At 51.4% G+C, this 20,847-nt stretch overlaps 1 protein-coding gene across 2 annotated transcripts in view; it reads right to left on the bottom strand.

The window, feature by feature from the left end:
- Positions 1-20,847, bottom strand: part of COL27A1 (collagen type XXVII alpha 1 chain) — a 1,990,256-nt gene that overhangs the window by 172,528 nt on the left and 1,796,881 nt on the right. For both annotated transcript variants that reach the window (XM_069609095.1, XM_069609096.1), the window contains exons 50-51: positions 9,600-9,653; positions 3,304-3,366 (exon numbers count right to left, since the gene is read on the bottom strand). In XM_069609095.1, coding sequence (XP_069465196.1) covers positions 3,304-3,366; positions 9,600-9,653 — 117 coding nt within the window. The remainder of the gene's footprint in view (positions 1-3,303; positions 3,367-9,599; positions 9,654-20,847) is intronic.

The raw sequence follows: 20,847 nt of genomic DNA, 5'->3' as shown, positions 1-20,847 counted from the left end.
GATGTTGGCCCTGTGTGCCATGATGGTACAGGGCGTCACACAAGTGGAAGCTGGTCAATTATTGCAGATGCAGCCCTCGGTGATGATGGATGTTTTGGTGTTATTTTACAAATTGCTGTGAGGCCTTTGTCATTTGGATGTGCATTTAAATTGTATTCCGATATTTGGCGTGTTGCGTTATTCTTTGCAGGTGATGTGGCGATTTTCGATTTGTGGCGGTATGTATTGCGAGATGATCTGCATTGTGTTCCGCCTTCTGAGTTGAGTTGTGTGGTACAGTACTGGCCGCTTTTGCCTACGTAGCACAGTGTGGTCACGGATAGGGGCTGCCATTGTGACTGTTTACATGATGTGCTGTTCAGGGGCGGGGGATTGGCTTTTGGCCGACTGGTGCCTGTCAGCCAGGTCGATTGATGGTATGATGGGATGTTCAGAATGTGGCTGGTCACAGGTGCCTGTGTTTGCGTGCGTTTGTTGGAGGGGGACTGGGGTCATGTCCATTGGAATAGCTTCTGTATTCATGCCATCTGTGCCCTGCAGCTCCCATCGGCCCCTCTTGGGATGTGCCTGGCTGCTCAGTCACTCTGCCAACTTGTGTGGTACATGCTTCTGCTGATGGTTGGTTTGTTTACTGGCAAGAGTACAGGTCTGGTGCAATCCCCCTCAGGATGCTGTTTTGGATGTTGCCTTGCGCTGGTGGCAAGCGATGGGGGACTACTGTTGTTTTGTGTCATGTGTTCTTGATTTCCATTTTGATGTCTTGTACCTTCACATGCCTGTGCTGCATCAGTACGGCTATGGTGAAATGCCGTACATGGATGCCCACTCACGGGGCGCTTCGAACACCTGCATGCATTTCTACGTTGGCATGCATGGGTGAATTGTAGATTTCACTGGTTGCATGGTGTGAGTACATTGCGCCTGCCAGGAGTTGTGCAATGTGGCCAGGGAGTGGAGTACAGGCACTCAGTGGGCCATTTACGGTTGGTTCACGATGCCGTATTTCTCGCCATGGCGGAATGGTCCATTCCGCCATGCCTGATGGCGTTAGGTACATGTCCGCTAGGGTCGGAATTGGCGTACCGTTGCACCATGGTGGTGTTTGCGGTTTGGCATGGTGCGCGCGCGCGTGCTTAGTGCAGTTAGCGTTGGCGTTCACTACGGTGTCGCTAATGGCTTCGTACTTTGCGGTGACGGGTCATAGTCGCACCGAGCGCTTTTCGATGGCGGTATTGCATTTCCGCCATCGTTTTCCCCTTTCCGCCAGGGTCGTAATGAGGGCCATTGTGTTGGGAGCTTAGTGTACATAGCTGTGGTGTAGGCATTGTGCCCCAGCCTTAGGGTACTTAGTTGTGGCATAGGCATTGTGCCCAGAGCTTAGTGTACATAGTTGTGGTGTGGGCATTGCGCCCTAACGTTAGGTTAAATAGCTGTGATGTAGGCACTTGACCCATGTTTGGGGCACTGTGCTGCAGTGTACACATTGTGCCTCACGTTGAAGGAGCAGAGTGATGGCCTAGACAATGTGCTTCATGTTTAGGGTGTAACATGCTGCACATGTTGTGCCATGGGTTTAGGTGGTAAAGATGTTGTGCTCTATAATATATGATATTTTATTTGTATCGTGCTCATACACAAGTGTTTCAGAGCGCGACGAGGCAAGGGAGGGGAACAAGGGAGGACAAAACAATGATCTTACTAGGCCCAGTGATATTTAGACTCCGTAAGTGCAGGGGAGAGAGAAGTGCGAAAGTGCAGGGGGGAGGAGAGGAGTGGAAAGTGCTGAACACAGAATAAAATCAACAACAGTTAGTGCAGCCAACAGGATGGCAAATGCAGGGTCTAATGTGCAGACAAAGGGCTGTGATAACTGCAAGAAGGGGACTGTAGGGTTACAGATACAGACCAAAGTGCAAGGGTTGCCAGGAGGCGGTGAGGGGATGGGTTGGCAGGGACCGGGACCCGAAGTCATATGGTACCAGGTGCACAGTACCAAAGCAGACCGATCTGCATGGGAGAGGAAGAGCGAAGGCAGAAGCAAAGAGGAAGGTCTCGAGGTACTTCCGGAACCGGAGATGGTTCTCCTCAAGTTTTAGAGTGACAGGGAGGCTGTTCCAGCGGGAGGCCCCAGCCGAGGAAAGAGAACTACCCCCAACTCATGGCTTGGAGAAGCAACTGACCCTGAGGGAGATGGAGGTGGAGGAGTGAAGAGCTCGAGTGGGAAGGTATTTACGGAGGGAGAGTTTAAGGTATTTTCGACCCATGCCCCAGAAAGCCTTATGGACAATACAGAGGGTCTTGATTTTAATCCATGCAGCCACTGGAAGCCAATGAAGAGAGTTCAGGTTTGGAGAGATACGATCTGAAGGCTTGAGGCCAAGGACAAGTCTTGCAGTCCTGTTCTGGATGAGTTGCAGAGGGCGGAGAGTAGAAGCAGGCAGATTTAGAAAGAGGCTGTTGCAATAGTCTAGCCTAGAGAGAACCAGAGCTCGAGAGACAGTACGCTTCAGGGGGACAGAGAGGAAAGGAAGAATACCTCTGAGGAGGTGCAGTTGGAAGTTTGACTTCTTTGAAACGTCAGAGATGTGAGGAGAAAAGGAGAGTGTGGAGTTGAAGATGACCTTGAGGTTCTTAGACTCAGAGGTGGGAGAAGGAAGAGGGCCAAGGGAGGGCGGCCAGAGAGTGACAGGAAAGGAGGGTGCAGGTGTGTGGATGAGGAGAATCTCTCTCTTACTGGCATTAAGGCAGAGATTGTTGGCGGCACAACACTCCTGGACAGACAGTCAGAGATGAGAGAAGGAGAGGAGGTGGCGGAGGGGAGCCTGAAAATGAGCTGAGTGTCATTCGCATAGCACTGAAAGTTGGAGCAGAGCGCAGCAATGCGGTGGGAAAGGTATTGATTGAACAGCCAGGGACAGAGGTTAGACCCCTGGGCACCACCACAGGTAGAGAGTGAGATAGAGGAAAGGAAGGACACAAATTGGACCTGGGAGGGTCGATCAGTGAGTGAGGAAAGAGGTCAGCCAGACCAGAGCCTGATCAGTGATACCCAGGTTGTCAGAGATACGGTGGAGCAATATGACATGGTTGACAGTTTCAAAAGCAGAAAAGATATCTGATTTGGGGCACACAGCCATGGTGACTACATTGAGGGTGTGGCATGGACTGAACTATGGATATATACACTGAATTCAGTTTGGTTCATTCTAACATGAAATGAAAACATGCTCCATAGCTGAAGTTCTTCCACTGTGGGAACAGAGCGAGACAGTGGACCTGACATGATCTGTGAGACAGACTCACCATAAGCCCTGGAGGTCCACGGGGGCCTTGAATGCCTTTGAATCCGATATCTCCTGATGGACCCTAGAAATAAAGAGACAGTGACAATCCCTCCATGAGAACGTTGATTACAGAGCGGCTCACTTTGGCTATCAAGGGTATCTTCCACCACTTCAATAACCACTGACCGCCAACCAAACACCACTACTGGCTGAGCACAGGTTTCACAGCCCAACCACTCCACAGTCCACAAACACCACCTTCCCAATCCCATGACCCATCCATGCAACACGCAATGGAATCTACATCTGCCAATCACAATCACATGAAACCTTGAATCAATCAATTATATGCCACAATTCAACAATTGCATGACACCAGCAGTTCATGAAATCAAGCGCCATCTCTGACAGCGTCTTCTTGATCCCTGGGTGAGGGATTTATCTTCTGCTTGTGTCTGTGTGCAGAGGAGTAGAGAGGAAAGTAGAGATGAGTAGAGAGGACAGAGTAGAGGTGTGGATAGGAAAGAACTGATGAGTAGAGAGGAAAGAGTAGAGGAGTGGAGAGGAAAGAACAGATGAGTAGAGAGGAAAGAGTAGAGGAGTGGAGAGGAAAGTAGAGATGAGTAGAGAGGACAGAGTAGAGGTGTGGATAGGAAAGAACTGATGAGTAGAGAGGAAAGATTAGAGGAGTGGAGAGGAAAGAGTAGAGGAGTTAAGAGGAAAGTAGAGATGAGTAGAGAGGAAAGAGTAGAGGAGTTAAGAGGAAAGTAGAGATGAGTAGAGAGGAAAGAGTAGAGGTGTGGAGAGTAGAGAGGAAAGAGCAGATGACTAAAGAGGGAAGAGCAGAGGAGTAAAGAGGAAAGAGCAGATGAGTAGAGCGGAAAGAGTAGAGGAGTGGAGAGGCAAGAACAGATGAGTAGAGAGGAGAGAGTAGAGGAGTAGAGAGAAAAGAAAAGATGAGAAGAGAGGAAAGAGTAGAGGAGTGGAGAGGAAAGAGCAGATGAGTAGAGAGGAAAGAACAGATGGGTAGAGAGGAAAGAGCAGATGAGTAAAGAGGAAAGAACAGATGGTAAATAGGCAAGAACAGATGAGTAGAGAGGAAAGAGTAGAGGAGTGGATAGGAAAGAACTGATGAGTAGAGAGGAAAGAGTAGAGGAGTGGAGAGGAAAGAACAGATGAGTAGAGAGGAAAGAGTAGAGGAGTGGAGAGGAAAGAACAGATGAGTAGAGAGGAAAGAGCAGATGAGTGGAGAGGAAAGGACATACGAGTAGAGAGGAAAGAGCAGAGGAGTAAAGAGAAAATAGTAGTAGAGAGGAAGGACCAGATGAGTAGAGAGAAAGGAGCAGATGAGTAGAGAGGACAGAGCAGAAAAGTAGAGAGGAAGGAGCAGAGGATTGGAGAGGAAAGAACAAATGACAAGAGAGGAAAGGACAGATGAGTAGAGAGGAAAGAGTAGAGGAGTGGAGAGGAAATAACAGATGACCAGAGAGGAAAGAGCAGATGTGTAGACAGGAAAGAGGAGTAGACAGGAAAGAACAGATAAGTATGGAGGAAAGAGCAGAGGAGTAGAGAGGCAAGAACAGATGAGGAGAGAGAAAAAAGAACAGATGCGCATAGAGGAAATAGCAGATGAGTAGAGAGGAAAGAGCAGGGTAGTAGAGAGGAAAGAACAGATGATTAGAGAGAAAAGAGCAGAGGAGTGGAGAGAAAAGAACAGATGAGTAGAGTGGAAAGAGTAGAGGAGTGGAGAGGAAAGAACAGATGAGTAAAGAGAGAACAGAACCGATGAGTATAGAGGAAATAGCAGATGAGTAGAGAGGACAGAGCAGAGTAGTAGAGAAGAAAGAGCAGAGGAGTAGAGAGGAAGGTCATCTGAGTAGAGAGGAAAGAACAGATAAGTAGAGAGGAAAGAGCAGAGGAGTGGAGAGGAAAGAACAGATAAGTAGAGAGGAAAGAGCAGAGGAGTGGAGAGGCAAGAACATATGAGTAGAGAGGAAAGAGCAGAGGAGTGGAGAGGAAAGAACATGTGAGTAGATAGGTAAGAGCAGATGAGTAGAGAGGAATGAGCAGAGGAGTAGAGAGGAAAGGGCAGATGAGTAAAGATGAAATAGCAGAGGAGTAGAGAGGCAAGAGTAGAGGAGTGGAGAGGAAAGAGTAGGTGAGTAGAGAGGAAAGAGTAGATGAGTAGGGAGGAAAGACCAGAGGAGTAGAGAGGAAAGGGCAGATATGGGTAGAGAGGAAAGAAAAGATATGTAGAGAGCAAAGAGCAGCGGATGGAGAGGAAAGAACAGATGAGTAGATAGGAAAGAGCAGATGAGTAGAGAGGAAACAGCAGAGGAGTAGAGAGGAAAGAGTAGAGGAGTAGAGAGGAAAGAGCAGATGGGTAGTGAGGAAAGAGCAGATGGGTAGTGAGGAAAGAGGAGATGAGTAGAGAGGAAAGAGCAGAGGAGTAGAGAGGAAAGAAAAGATAAGTAGAGAGGAAAGAGCAGAGGAGTGGAGAGGCAAGAACATATGAGTAGAGAGGAAAGAGCAGAGGAGTAGAGAGGCAGGAACATATGAGTAGAGAGGAAAATGCAGAGGAGTGGAGAGGAAAGAACAGGTGAGTAGACAGGTAAGAGCAGATGAGTAGAGAGGAATGAGCAGAGGAGTAGAGAGGAAAGGGCAGATGAGTAAAGATGAAAGAGCAGAGGAGTAGAGAGGCAAGAGTAGAGGAGTAGAGAGGCAAGGGTAGAGGAGTGGAGAGGAAAGAGTAGGTGAGTAGAGAGGAAAGAGTAGATGAGTAGGGAGGAAAGACCAGAGGAGTAGAGAGGAAAGGGCAGATATGGGTAGAGAGGAAAGAAAAGATGTGTAGAGAGCAAAGAGCAGCGGATGGAGAGGAAAGAACAGATGAGTAGATAGGAAAGAGCAGATGAGTAGAGAGGAAACAGCAGAGGAGTAGAGAGGAAAGAGTAGAGGAGTAGAGAGGAAAGAGCAGATGGGCAGTGAGGAAAGAGCAAATGGGTAGTGAGGAAAGAGGAGATGAGTAGAGAGGAAAGAACAGAGGAGTTGAGAGGAAAGAGTAGAGGAGTAGAGAGGAAAGAACAGATGAGTAGAGAAGAAAGAGCAGAGGAGTGGAGAGGAAAGAACCGATGAGTAGAGAGGAGAGAGCAGAGGAGTAGAGAGGAAAGAACAGGTGCGTAGAGAGGAACAAGAAGCAGATGAGTAGAGAGGAAAGAGTAGATGAGTGGAGAGGAAAGAACAGAGGAATAGAGAGGAAAGAGAAGATGAGTAGAGAGGAAAGAGCAGATGAGTAGAAAGGACAGAGCAGGGTAGCAGTGAGGAAAGAGCAGAGGAGTAGATAGGAAAGAGCAGAGGTGTAGAGAGGAAAGAGCAGAGGAGTAGAGAGGAAAGTCAGCTGAGTAGAGAGGAAAGAACAGACAAGTAGAGAGGAAAGAGCATAGGAGTGGAGCAGAAATAACAGATGAATAGAGAGGAAAGAGCAGAGGAGTAGAGAGAAAAGAGTAGAGCAGTAGAGAGGAAAGAAGAGATGCGTAGAGAGAAAAGAGCAGGTAAGTGGAGAGGAAAGAACATATGAGTACAGAGGAAAGAACAGAGAAGTAGAGAGAAAAGAGGAGTAGAGAGGAAGGAACAGATGAGTAGAGAGGAAAGAGCAGATGAGTAGAGAGGACAGAGTAGTAGAGAGGAAAGATCAGAGGATTAGAGAGGATGGTGCGCTGAGTAGAGAGGAAAGAGCAGAGGAATAGAGAGGAAAGAGCAGAGGTACAAAGGAAAGAGCAGATGAGCAGAGCGGAAAGAGTAGAGCACTAGAGAGAAAAGAACAGATGAGTAGAGAGGTAAGAGTAGAGGACTAGAGAGAAAAGAACAGGAGAACAGGAAAATTAAGGTATGACCACCCCGGTGGTTCAATTTAGAAATTGAAATGAGCAGGTGCCATCTGATGAGAATAATTGGATGGCTTCTTCTCCACCTCCTCGCTTCTCTTTACCCTCCCAAATGACTACAAGGCCCCATCCAGTGAGGGGGCGGGGGCAAGCCTTGGCGTCCATGAAGTATACCTTTGCTTCTCTACTGTGTACTGTGCATGTATTCACAGAATTCCAGTGAGGCCAAGGTGTTGTGAAATCTGTGTCGCGTAGCAATGACAGACAACACCTAAAAGCCTGACAGCAGTAACAGGGAGTGAGGAGATCCCCAAAGGTCTGTGCACTGGATGATCTGGACCACCCAAATCCAGCTCATAAACAGGAGTACTCGAAGTGGCGCTGCCCCGTGATGTAACTCGCACGCGGCCGCGTGCTGCATAAATAAACGGGACGTTCCCCGGCCGCGACAGAGCGACCGGGAAGCCCAAACTGGCAAGACGTGTGTGTGAGTGTCTGTCCAGTGCGGGGGCTTACGGGACTGCATGGGGGCCCTGACCGACCTCCAACAGTGGCGACGAGTGGATGCGGATGCCCGGGCCCGGCGGTGATCAATGTGCCAATTTTTCTACACAGAAACGGAACGGATGACATTTCGTTTCACGCCGTGGCTGCTGATCGCACACGCGGCTGACGGCCATTTTGTCAACACGCTCCTGTTTGGATGGGGAAGGTAATCCAGGTCTAATTTTTTGACACACTGCTTGCAGGCAGTCTAACCTGCATGTACATGCCCAATTTTTGATTTTTACGTCGAGTGAGAGCAAGGAGAAGGGCTAAAATGGCAGGGCCTGCCTAGCCCAGTTTTTCTTTTTCTTCTTCTGTTCTTCAGGCAATTTTTGGAACATTTACTCCACTGGTGTTGCTGCAGTGGAGGGGCACTGTGCTTCTTCATCCTCTTCATCATCAGGCTGCTGTGGCCTCTTCTTCGTCCTCGTCATCATCAGGGCAGAGTACTGCAGTGGCGGATCCTCAAGTGGGCAGTCATCTTTTTCTAATTCATCAAAGCTGAAGGCAAGATTCCACCATACCCTCCCCAGGTTGGACTGTCGCTGTGCCTGTGGAAGGGGTATCCAGGTGTATGGTCGTGGTGGGTGACTGAGTTGCGGCCCCCAGGTCCTAGTGTGGGGGTGCCTGTGTGCTCAGGCCCATGAGTGGCGCTGGTGGGCAAGACGGTGGGCACCTTGCAGCCGCACCACCTCCCCAGGATGGTGGCCAAGCGGGAGGTCAACAACAAGCTCCTCAGGCTCCAGTGATTCCAGCTCTACAGCCAGTGGCCACTCCACAGCCACCCCCTCAACCCCAAGTAGGCGGTCAAGCTCCTGCGCCTCAGGGGCCACCGGTCGTGCAGCCAGTTGACCAGCCAGGACCTCCTATCATGGCCCAAGTGCGAGCCCATGCAGCCTTGCAGCCCATCCCAGAATTTGATGCATCGGGCCCACCCTCCAGCATGGGGCCTAGGTGGAGGAGGTGGGATAAGGGATGTATATATAATAATAGTAACTGTGTTTAGAGTGATTTACAATCTTAGTGCTGGAGTGTTTCAATAAGTGTGTTTTTAAATAAATAATTATTTACTTTGATACCAAAGCTCTGGTCAGTGTTTGCTTGTATTATTGTATCTGGGTGTCTATTGTGTATACTTTGCATACTGCCTAACTATTCTTGAGGGAAGTCTGACTGCTCAGCCACAGCTACCAGGTAAATCTGGGTGGTACAGACTGCTACCAAGTGGGTTTACTGCCAACGCCTGTAGTCCTAAATCTTTTGCAGTGGTCCCCAAGGGAACTGCACAGGTTTCTGCCCAACACCTGCTCAGGAAGACTCACCCCAATGTAGTCACCCATCCTTAGCCCGGACCAGTCATGCTATCCCTTCCCGCCAGCAGGGGCGCTGGAAGGGCTGTGAGCATTGGTATGGCGGCGGGTCCTGGGCTTGTAGGTTCTGAAGCCCAGAGATTGCTCTAGTGTTCCTACCTGCTGAGCCCTGCACATTGAATGTAAGACGGGTCTTTGGGTGTAGGGGTGGCGGTGGCCCGCCTTCACATAGGACAGTGGGGAACAACAACAAAGGCCTTCATTGGTTTGTTAAACAAGAGCACACAGGTTGCATCCTAATGGATATACAAGTCAGATTCTGAATGTTGGGGGTATTTTCTTTATAAAACTGATCCCACTCCCACACATCTGTTCACCCATAAACCTTTCAAGTTACCATTACTCTCCCCTCACACGTCACATCAAACCAATCAGAGCCATCAACCACTCAAAACACATTGTCAATCACAGACAGAAACTGTCCACCTCTTGGCACAATGAGCAAAAAAGAACACTTCCAGGCAAGCGAGCTACACCCCCCTGATGACGGGACACATCCGGCCACTCCATCACCGTACCTTTGGTCCAAACATTCCTGCGAATCCTGGAAATCCTGTTTCACCAAAATCGCCCTGAAAGAAAGAAGCAAAATAACAGAAGATCAGTCGGTGGTAAGGACAGAAGCCATCCTCGGAGGATTATGGGAAGAAGCAAAAGAGTCAAAGATCAGTCGGGGGTAAGGACAGAAGCCATCCTCAGAGGATTATGGGAAGAAGCAAAAGAGTAGAAGATCAGTCGGGGGTAAGGAGAGTAACCATCCCCGGAGGATTATTGGAAGAAGCCAAAGAGCAGAAGATCAGTTTTAGGTAAGCACAGAAGCCATCCTCAGAGGATTATGGGAAAAAGCAAAAGAGTCAAAGATCAGTCGGGGGTAAGGACAGTAACCATCCGCAGAGGATTATGGGAAAAAGCAAAAGAGTCAAAGATCAGTCGGGGGTAAGGACAGTAACCATCCGCAGAGGATTATGGGAAAAAGCAAAAGAGTCAAAGATCAGTCGGGGGTAAGGACAGTAACCATCCTCAGAGGATTATGGGAAGAAGCAAAAGAGTCAAAGATCAGTCGGGGGTAAGGACAGTAACCATCCTCAGAGGATTATGGGAAAAAGCAAAAGAGTCAAAGATCAGTCGGGGGTAAGGACAGTAACCATCCTCAAAGGATTATAGGAAAAAGCAAAAGAGTCAAAGATCAGTCGGGGGTAAGGACAGTAACCATCCTCAGAGGATTATGGGAAAAAGCAAAAGAGTCAAAGATCAGTCGGGGGTAAGGACAGTAACCATCCTCAGAGGATTATGGGAAGAAGCAAAAGAGTAGAAGATCAGTCGGGCGGGTAAGGACATTAACCATCCTCAGAGGATTATGGGAAGAAGCCAAAGAGTAGAAGATCAGTCGGGGGTAAGGAGAGTAACCATCCCCGGAGGATTATTGGAAGAAGCCAAAGAGCAGAAGATCAGTCTTAGGTAAGGACAGTAACCATCCTCAGAGGATTATGGGAAGAAGCAAAAGAGCAGAAGCTCAGTTGGGAGGTAAGGACAGTAACCATCCTTGGGGGGAAAGGACAGAAGCCATCCTCAGAAGATTATTGGAGGAAGCAAAAGAGCAGAAGGTCAGTCAGGAGGTTTGGGGGGGGATAAGGATAGGAGCCATCCTCGGAGGATTATTGGAGGAAGCAAAAGAGCAGAAGATCAGTCGGGGAGGTCGTGGGGGGGGGTAAGGACAGGAGACAACCTTGATGGAATACAGTATTTCATCACCAGGAACTATATATGATATAATGTGTCAAGTGCCCCTTCTCCAGATCAAAGCATAGTTACCTGGATTGGTTTGGTTTTAATGGGATCCTTAATCATGGACAGCCCCATACCTGCTTGGGTAATGCAAGTTACTCGCCATTGGTAATGTGCTTTCAGCTGGAGACGGTTTTCCTCCCATAGATTCCTCATCTCCTGAAATGACATCCAGGCACAGACTGGTGCCAAAACCTTTCTCAGCCACTAGAGAGTGACCCTGTCACCGCGCCAGTGGTACTACCGGGCTGGTATTGACACCCTCGGTATATAAACAGAGCCTCATTAGCCCTCTTACCTGAGTGACTCTCTCTTTCCCTGTTCGCACAGGCTGAGGAATAGCAGAAAAGCCACACAAAAGAAGCATGTTCAACAGTCTCAGGGGTGGGAAGCTAGGGGGTTGACAGAGAATCTGTGGGTGCAGTAGCACATCAGCCGAATGAACATTACTGAAAGTAAGTAACCTGTTCTATCTCTCAAAAGACTCCCAGAGCAATGCCCGGTGAAAGGCAGCTAGAGCATGAGACATCCACCCAACAGCACAGTGTCCCACCCAAACATCTTCTCCAGCCAGAGAGTCTAGGCAGAACGTATGCACAGGCAGCCATGCCACACTCTTCTCTGCAGCACATTGGTAATAGCTTGACACCCATTGGAGTGGGCACTAAGCCTGTGTTCTGCTGCATGGGAAAATTCCGCCCAAGACTGCCTGTCTCGAAATAGCTTTTCCCTCCCAAAGACCCGACAAGCCAACAAAGAGTTGGCCGTCCTGACCGTCCTCGTTGGCCACATACATCTCAAGCCCTCTTAGAGTCTCATCTATGAAAATGCTCTTCCACCCAAGAAGGGCACGGTGGTGGAAAAAGCAACCCAAGAACGACGCGATGGTGGAAAAAGCAACCCAAGAAGGACATAGTGGTGGAAAAAGCAACCCACGAACGACGCGATGGTGGAAAAAGCAACCCAAGAACGACGCAGTGGTGGAAAAAGCAACCCACGAACGACGCGATGGTGGAAAAAGCAACCCAAGAACGACGCAATGGTGGAAAAAGCAACCCAAGAAGGACGCGGTGGTGGAAAAAGCAACCCAAGAAGGACGCGGTGGTGGAAAAAGTAACCCAAGAACGACGCGATGGTGGAAAAACCAACCCAAGAAGCATGCAGTGGTGGAAAAAGCAACCCAAGAAGGATGCAGTGGTGGAAAAAGCAACCCAAGGAGGATGCAGTGGTGGAAAAAGCAACCCAAGAAGGATGCAGTGGTGGAAAAAGCAACCCAAGAAGGACGCAGTGGTGGAAAAAGCAACCCAAGAACGACGCGATGGTGGAAAAAGCAACCCAAGAAGGACGCGGTGGTGGAAAAAGTAACCCAAGAATGACGCAATGGTGGAAAAACCAACCCAAGAAGCATGCAGTGGTGGAAAAAGCAACCCTAGAAGGATGCAGTGGTGGAAAAAGCAACCCAAGGAGGATGCAGTGGTGGAGAAAGCAACCCAAGAACGACATGATGGTGGAAAAAGCAACCCAAGAACGACGCAATGGTGGAAAAAGCAACCCAAGAATGACGCGATGGTGGAAAAAGCAACCCAAGAAGGACGCGGTGGTGGAAAAAGCAACCCAAGAACGACGCGATGGTGGAAAAACCAACCCAAGAAGCATGCAGTGGTGGAGAAAGCAACCCAAGAAGGACGCGGTGGTGGAAAAAGCAACCCAAGAAGGACGCAATGGTGGAAAAAGCAACCCAAGAATGACGCGATGGTGGAAAAAGCAACCCAAGAAGGACGCGGTGGTGGAAAAAGCAACCCAAGAACGACGTGATGGTGGAAAAAGCAACCCAAGAACGACGCAATCGTGGAAAAAGCAACCCAAGAATGACGCGATGGTGGAAAAACCAACCCAAGAAGCATGCAGTGGTGGAGAAAGCAACCCAAGAAGGACGCGGTGGTGGAAAAAGCAACCAAAGAACGACGCGATGGTGGAAAAAGCAACCCAAGAAGGACGTGATGGTGGAAAAAGCAACCCAAGAACGACGTGATGGTGGAAAAAGCAACCCAAGAAGGACGTGATGGTGGAAAAAGCAACCCAAGAAGGACGCAGTGGTGGAGAAAGCAACCCAAGAAGGACGCAGTGGTGGAGAAAGCAACCCAAGAAGGACGCAGTGGTGGAGAAAGCAACCCAAGAAGGACGCAGTGGTGGAGAAAGCAACCCAAGAAGGACGCGGTGGTGGAAAAAGCAACCCAAGAAGGACGCAGTGGTGGAGAAAGCAACCCAAGAAGGACGCGGTGGTGGAAAAAGCAACCCAAGAAGGACGTGATGGTGGAAAAAGCAACCCAAGAACGACGCGATGGTGGAAAAAGCAACCCAAGAAGGACGCGGTGGTGGGAAAAGCAACCCAAGAAGGACGCGGTGGTGGAGAAAGCAACCCAAGAAGGACGCGGTGGTGGAGAAAGCAACCCAAGAAGGACGCAGTGGTGGAGAAAGCAACCCACGAATGACGCGGTGGTGGAGAAAGCAACCCAAGAAGGACGCGGTGGTGGAAAAAGCAACCCAAGAAGGACGTGATGGTGGAAAAAGCAACCCAAGAAGGACGCGGTGGTGGAAAAAGCAACCCAAGAAGGACGCGGTGGTGGAAAAAGTAACCCAAGAACGACGCGATGGTGGAAAAACCAACCCAAGAAGCATGCAGTGGTGGAAAAAGCAACCCAAGAAGGATGCAGTGGTGGAAAAAGCAACCCAAGGAGGATGCAGTGGTGGAAAAAGCAACCCAAGAAGGATGCAGTGGTGGAAAAAGCAACCCAAGAAGGACGCAGTGGTGGAAAAAGCAACCCAAGAACGACGCGATGGTGGAAAAAGCAACCCAAGAAGGACGCGGTGGTGGAAAAAGTAACCCAAGAATGACGCAATGGTGGAAAAACCAACCCAAGAAGCATGCAGTGGTGGAAAAAGCAACCCTAGAAGGATGCAGTGGTGGAAAAAGCAACCCAAGGAGGATGCAGTGGTGGAGAAAGCAACCCAAGAACGACATGATGGTGGAAAAAGCAACCCAAGAACGACGCAATGGTGGAAAAAGCAACCCAAGAATGACGCGATGGTGGAAAAAGCAACCCAAGAAGGACGCGGTGGTGGAAAAAGCAACCCAAGAACGACGCGATGGTGGAAAAACCAACCCAAGAAGCATGCAGTGGTGGAGAAAGCAACCCAAGAAGGACGCGGTGGTGGAAAAAGCAACCCAAGAAGGACGCAATGGTGGAAAAAGCAACCCAAGAATGACGCGATGGTGGAAAAAGCAACCCAAGAAGGACGCGGTGGTGGAAAAAGCAACCCAAGAACGACGTGATGGTGGAAAAAGCAACCCAAGAACGACGCAATCGTGGAAAAAGCAACCCAAGAATGACGCGATGGTGGAAAAACCAACCCAAGAAGCATGCAGTGGTGGAGAAAGCAACCCAAGAAGGACGCGGTGGTGGAAAAAGCAACCAAAGAACGACGCGATGGTGGAAAAAGCAACCCAAGAAGGACGCGGTGGTGGGAAAAGCAACCCAAGAAGGACGCGGTGGTGGAGAAAGCAACCCAAGAAGGACGCGGTGGTGGAGAAAGCAACCCAAGAAGGACGCAGTGGTGGAGAAAGCAACCCACGAATGACGCGGTGGTGGAGAAAGCAACCCAAGAAGGACGCGGTGGTGGAGAAAGCAACCCAAGAAGGACGCAGTGGTGGAGAAAGCAACCCAAGAAGGACGCAGTGGTGGAGAAAGCAACCCAAGAAGGACGCGGTGGTGGAGAAAGCAACCCAAGAAGGACGCAGTGGTGGAGAAAGCAACCCAAGAAGGACGCAGTGGTGGAGAAAGCAACCCACGAATGACGCGGTGGTGGAGAAAGCAACCCAAGAAGGACGCGGTGGTGGAGAAAGCAACCCAAGAAGGACGCAGTGGTGGAGAAAGCAACCCAAGAAGGACGCAGTGGTGGAGAAAGCAACCCAAGAAGGACGTGATGGTGGAAAAAGCAACCCAAGAACGACGTGATGGTGGAAAAAGCAACCCAAGAAGGACGCGGTGGTGGGAAAAGCAACCCAAGAAGGACGCGGTGGTGGAGAAAGCAACCCAAGAAGGACGCGGTGGTGGAGAAAGCAACCCAAGAAGGACGCAGTGGTGGAGAAAGCAACCCACGAATGACGCGGTGGTGGAGAAAGCAACCCAAGAAGGACGCGGTGGTGGAGAAAGCAACCCAAGAAGGACGCAGTGGTGGAGAAAGCAACCCAAGAAGGACGCAGTGGTGGAGAAAGCAACCCACGAAATGACGCGGTGGTGGAGAAAGCAACCCAAGAAGGACGCGGTGGTGGAGAAAGCAACCCAAGAAGGACGCGGTGGTGGAGAAAGCAACCCAAGAAGGACGCAGTGGTGGAGAAAGCAACCCAAGAAGGACGCAGTGGTGGAGAAAGCAACCCACGAATGACGCGGTGGTGGAGAAAGCAACCCAAGAAGGACGCGGTGGTGGAGAAAGCAACCCAAGAAGGACGCGGTGGTGGAGAAAGCAACCCAAGAAGGACGCAGTGGTGGAGAAAGCAACCCAAGAAGGACGCAGTGGTGGAGAAAGCAACCCACGAATGACGCGGTGGTGGAGAAAGCAACCCAAGAAGGACGCGGTGGTGGAGAAAGCAACCCAAGAAGGACGCGGTGGTGGAGAAAGCAACCCAAGAAGGACGCAGTGGTGGAGAAAGCAACCCAAGAAGGACGCAGTGGTGGAGAAAGCAACCCAAGAAGGACGTGATGGTGGAAAAAGCAACCCAAGAACGACGCGATGGTGGAAAAAGCAACCCAAGAAGGACGCGGTGGTGGGAAAAGCAACCCAAGAAGGACGCGGTGGTGGAGAAAGCAACCCAAGAAGGACGCGGTGGTGGAGAAAGCAACCCAAGAAGGACGCAGTGGTGGAGAAAGCAACCCACGAATGACGCGGTGGTGGAGAAAGCAACCCAAGAAGGACGCGGTGGTGGAGAAAGCAACCCAAGAAGGACGCAGTGGTGGAGAAAGCAACCCAAGAAGGACGCAGTGGTGGAGAAAGCAACCCAAGAAGGACGCGGTGGTGGAGAAAGCAACCCAAGAAGGACGCAGTGGTGGAGAAAGCAACCCAAGAAGGACGCAGTGGTGGAGAAAGCAACCCACGAATGACGCGGTGGTGGAGAAAGCAACCCAAGAAGGACGCAGTGGTGGAGAAAGCAACCCAAGAAGGACGCAGTGGTGGAGAAAGCAACCCAAGAAGGACGCGGTGGTGGAGAAAGCAACCCAAGAAGGACGCAGTGGTGGAGAAAGCAACCCAAGAAGGACGCAGTGGTGGAGAAAGCAACCCAAGAAGGACGTGATGGTGGAAAAAGCAACCCAAGAACGACGCGATGGTGGAAAAAGCAACCCAAGAAGGACGCGGTGGTGGGAAAAGCAACCCAAGAAGGACGCAGTGGTGGAGAAAGCAACCCAAGAAGGACGCGGTGGTGGAGAAAGCAACCCAAGAAGGACGCGGTGGTGGAGAAAGCAACCCACGAATGACGCGGTGGTGGAGAAAGCAACCCAAGAAGGACGCGGTGGTGGGAAAAGCAACCCAAGAAGGACGCGGTGGTGGAGAAAGCAACCCAAGAAGGACGCGGTGGTGGAGAAAGCAACCCAAGAAGGACGAAGTGGTGGAGAAAGCAACCCAAGAAGGACGCGGTGGTGGAGAAAGCAACCCAAGAAGGACGCGGTGGTGGAAAAAGCAACCCACGAATGACGCGGTGGTGGAGAAAGCAACCCAAGAAGGACGCGGTGGTGGGAAAAGCAACCCAAGAAGGACGCGGTGGTGGAGAAAGCAACCCAAGAAGGACGCGGTGGTGGAGAAAGCAACCCAAGAAGGACGCGGTGGTGGAGAAAGCAACCCAAGAAGGACGCGGTGGTGGAGAAAGCAACCCAAGAAGGACGCGGTGGTGGAGAAAGCAACCCACGAATGACGCGGTGGTGGAGAAAGCAACCCAAGAAGGACGCGGTGGTGGAGAAAGCAACCCAAGAAGGACGCAGTGGTGGAGAAAGCAACCCAAGAAGGACGCAGTGGTGGAGAAAGCAACCCAAGAAGGACGCGGTGGTGGAGAAAGCAACCCAAGAAGGACGCAGTGGTGGAGAAAGCAACCCAAGAAGGACGCAGTGGTGGAGAAAGCAACCCACGAATGACGCGGTGGTGGAGAAAGCAACCCAAGAAGGACGCGGTGGTGGAGAAAGCAACCCAAGAAGGACGCAGTGGTGGAGAAAGCAACCCAAGAAGGACGCAGTGGTGGAGAAAGCAACCCAAGAAGGACGTGATGGTGGAAAAAGCAACCCAAGAACGACGCGATGGTGGAAAAAGCAACCCAAGAAGGACGCGGTGGTGGGAAAAGCAACCCAAGAAGGACGCGGTGGTGGAGAAAGCAACCCAAGAAGGACGCGGTGGTGGAGAAAGCAACCCAAGAAGGACGCGGTGGTGGAGAAAGCAACCCAAGAAGGACGCGGTGGTGGAGAAAGCAACCCACGAATGACGCGGTGGTGGAGAAAGCAACCCAAGAAGGACGCGGTGGTGGGAAAAGCAACCCAAGAAGGACGCGGTGGTGGAGAAAGCAACCCAAGAAGGACGCGGTGGTGGAGAAAGCAACCCAAGAAGGACGCGGTGGTGGAGAAAGCAACCCAAGAAGGACGCGGTGGTGGAAAAAGCAACCCAAGAAGGACGCGGTGGTGGAGAAAGCAACCCACGAATGACGCGGTGGTGGAGAAAGCAACCCAAGAAGGACGCGGTGGTGGAGAAAGCAACCCAAGAAGGACGCAGTGGTGGAGAAAGCAACCCAAGAAGGACGCAGTGGTGGAGAAAGCAACCCAAGAAGGACGCGGTGGTGGAGAAAGCAACCCAAGAAGGACGCAGTGGTGGAGAAAGCAACCCAAGAAGGACGCAGTGGTGGAGAAAGCAACCCACGAATGACGCGGTGGTGGAGAAAGCAACCCAAGAAGGACGCGGTGGTGGAGAAAGCAACCCAAGAAGGACGCAGTGGTGGAGAAAGCAACCCAAGAAGGACGCAGTGGTGGAGAAAGCAACCCAAGAAGGACGTGATGGTGGAAAAAGCAACCCAAGAACGACGCGATGGTGGAAAAAGCAACCCAAGAAGGACGCGGTGGTGGGAAAAGCAACCCAAGAAGGACGCGGTGGTGGAGAAAGCAACCCAAGAAGGACGCGGTGGTGGAGAAAGCAACCCAAGAAGGACGCGGTGGTGGAGAAAGCAACCCAAGAAGGACGCGGTGGTGGAGAAAGCAACCCACGAAGGACGCGGTGGTGGAGAAAGCAACCCAAGAACGACGCGGTGGTGGGAAAAGCAACCCAAGAAGGACGCTGTGGTGGAGAAAGCAACCCAAGAAGGACGCGGTGGTGGAGAAAGCAACCCAAGAAGGACGCGGTGGTGGAGAAAGCAACCCAAGAAGGACGCGGTGGTGGAGAAAGCAACCCAAGAAGGACGCGGTGGTGGAAAAAGCAACCCAAGAAGGACGCGGTGGTGGAGAAAGCAACCCAAGAAGGACGCAGTGGTGGAGAAAGCAACCCAAGAAGGACGTAGTGGTGGAGAAAGCAACCCACGAATGACGCGGTGGTGGAGAAAGCAACCCAAGAAGGACGCGGTGGTGGAGAAAGCAACCCAAGAAGGACGCGGTGGTGGAGAAAGCAACCCAAGAAGGACGCAGTGGTGGAGAAAGCAACCCAAGAAGGACGCAGTGGTGGAGAAAGCAACCCAAGAAGGACGCGGTGGTGGAGAAAGCAACCCAAGAAGGACGCAGTGGTGGAGAAAGCAACCCAAGAAGGACGTGATGGTGGAAAAAGCAACCCAAGAAGGACGCGGTGGTGGGAAAAGCAACCCAAGAAGGACGCGGTGGTGGGAAAAGCAACCCAAGAAGGACGCGGTGGTGGAGAAAGCAACCCAAGAAGGACGCGGTGGTGGAGAAAGCAACCCAAGAAGGACGCAGTGGTGGAGAAAGCAACCCAAGAAGGACGCAGTGGTGGAGAAAGCAACCCAAGAAGGACGCAGTGGTGGAGAAAGCAACCCAAGAACGACGCAATGGTGGAAAAAGCAACCCACGAATGACGCGGTGGTGGAGAAAGCAACCCAAGAAGGACGCGGTGGTGGAGAAAGCAACCCAAGAAGGACGCAGTGGTGGAGAAAGCAACCCAAGAACGACGCAATGGTGGAAAAAGCAACCCAAGAAGGACGCGGTGGTGGAGAAAGCAACCCAAGAACGACGCAATGGTGGAAAAAGCAACCCAAGAAGGACGCGGTGGTGGAGAAAGCAACCCAAGAAGGACGCGATGGTGGAAAAAGCAACCCAAGAAGGACGCAGTGGTGGAGAAAGCAACCCAAGAAGGACGCAGTGGTGGAGAAAGCAACCCAAGAACGACGCAATGGTGGAAAAAGCAACCCAAGAAGGACGCGGTGGTGGAGAAAGCAACCCAAGAAGGACGCGATGGTGGAAAAAGCAACCCAAGAAGGACGCAGTGGTGGAGAAAGCAACCCAAGAAGGACGCAGTGGTGGAGAAAGCAACCCAAGAACGACGCAATGGTGGAAAAAGCAACCCAAGAAGGACGCGGTGGTGGAGAAAGCAACCCAAGAACGACGCAATGGTGGAAAAAGCAACCCAAGAAGGACGCGGTGGTGGAGAAAGCAACCCAAGAAGGACGCGATGGTGGAGAAAGCAACCCAAGAAGGACGCGGTGGTGGAAAAAGCAACCCAAGAAGGACGCGGTGGTGGAGAAAGCAACCCAAGAAGGACGCGGTGGTGGAGAAAGCAACCCAAGAAGGACGCAGTGGTGGAGAAAGCAACCCACGAATGACGCGGTGGTGGAGAAAGCAACCCAAGAAGGACGCGGTGGTGGAGAAAGCAACCCAAGAAGGACGCAGTGGTGGAGAAAGCAACCCAAGAAGGACGCAGTGGTGGAGAAAGCAACCCAAGAACGACGCAATGGTGGAAAAAGCAACCCACGAATGACGCGGTGGTGGAGAAAGCAACCCAAGAAGGACGCGGTGGTGGAGAAAGCAACCCAAGAAGGACGCAGTGGTGGAGAAAGCAACCCAAGAAGGACGCAGTGGTGGAGAAAGCAACCCAAGAACGACGCAATGGTGGAAAAAGCAACCCAAGAAGGACGCGGTGGTGGAGAAAGCAACCCAAGAACGACGCAATGGTGGAAAAAGCAACCCAAGAAGGACGCGGTGGTGGAGAAAGCAACCCAAGAAGGACGCGATGGTGGAAAAAGCAACCCAAGAAGGACGCAGTGGTGGAGAAAGCAACCCAAGAAGGACGCAGTGGTGGAGAAAGCAACCCAAGAAGGACGCAATGGTGGAAAAAGCAACCCAAGAAGGACGCGGTGGTGGAGAAAGCAACCCAAGAAGGACGCGATGGTGGAAAAAGCAACCCAAGAAGGACGCAGTGGTGGAGAAAGCAACCCAAGAAGGACGCAGTGGTGGAGAAAGCAACCCAAGAACGACGCAATGGTGGAAAAAGCAACCCAAGAAGGACGCGGTGGTGGAGAAAGCAACCCAAGAACGACGCAATGGTGGAAAAAGCAACCCAAGAAGGACGCGGTGGTGGAGAAAGCAACCCAAGAAGGACGCGATGGTGGAGAAAGCAACCCAAGAAGGACGCGGTGGTGGAAAAAGCAACCCAAGAAGGACGCGGTGGTGGAGAAAGCAACCCAAGAAGGACGCGATGGTGGAGAAAGCAACCCACGAATGACGCGGTGGTGGAGAAAGCAACCCAAGAAGGACGCGGTGGTGGAGAAAGCAACCCAAGAAGGACGCGATGGTGGAGAAAGCAACCCAAGAAGGACGCGGTGGTGGAAAAAGCAACCCAAGAAGGACGCGGTGGTGGAGAAAGCAACCCAAGAAGGACGCGGTGGTGGAGAAAGCAACCCACGAATGACGCGGTGGTGGAGAAAGCAACCCAAGAAGGACGCGGTGGTGGAGAAAG

This window comes from Ambystoma mexicanum, chromosome 8 (assembly GCF_040938575.1).
Source record: "Ambystoma mexicanum isolate Mex_15411 chromosome 8, UKY_AmexF1_1, whole genome shotgun sequence".
NCBI classification, from domain to species: Eukaryota; Metazoa; Chordata; class Amphibia; order Caudata; family Ambystomatidae; genus Ambystoma; species Ambystoma mexicanum.
This window is presented reverse-complemented; position numbering and strand designations above follow the sequence as displayed.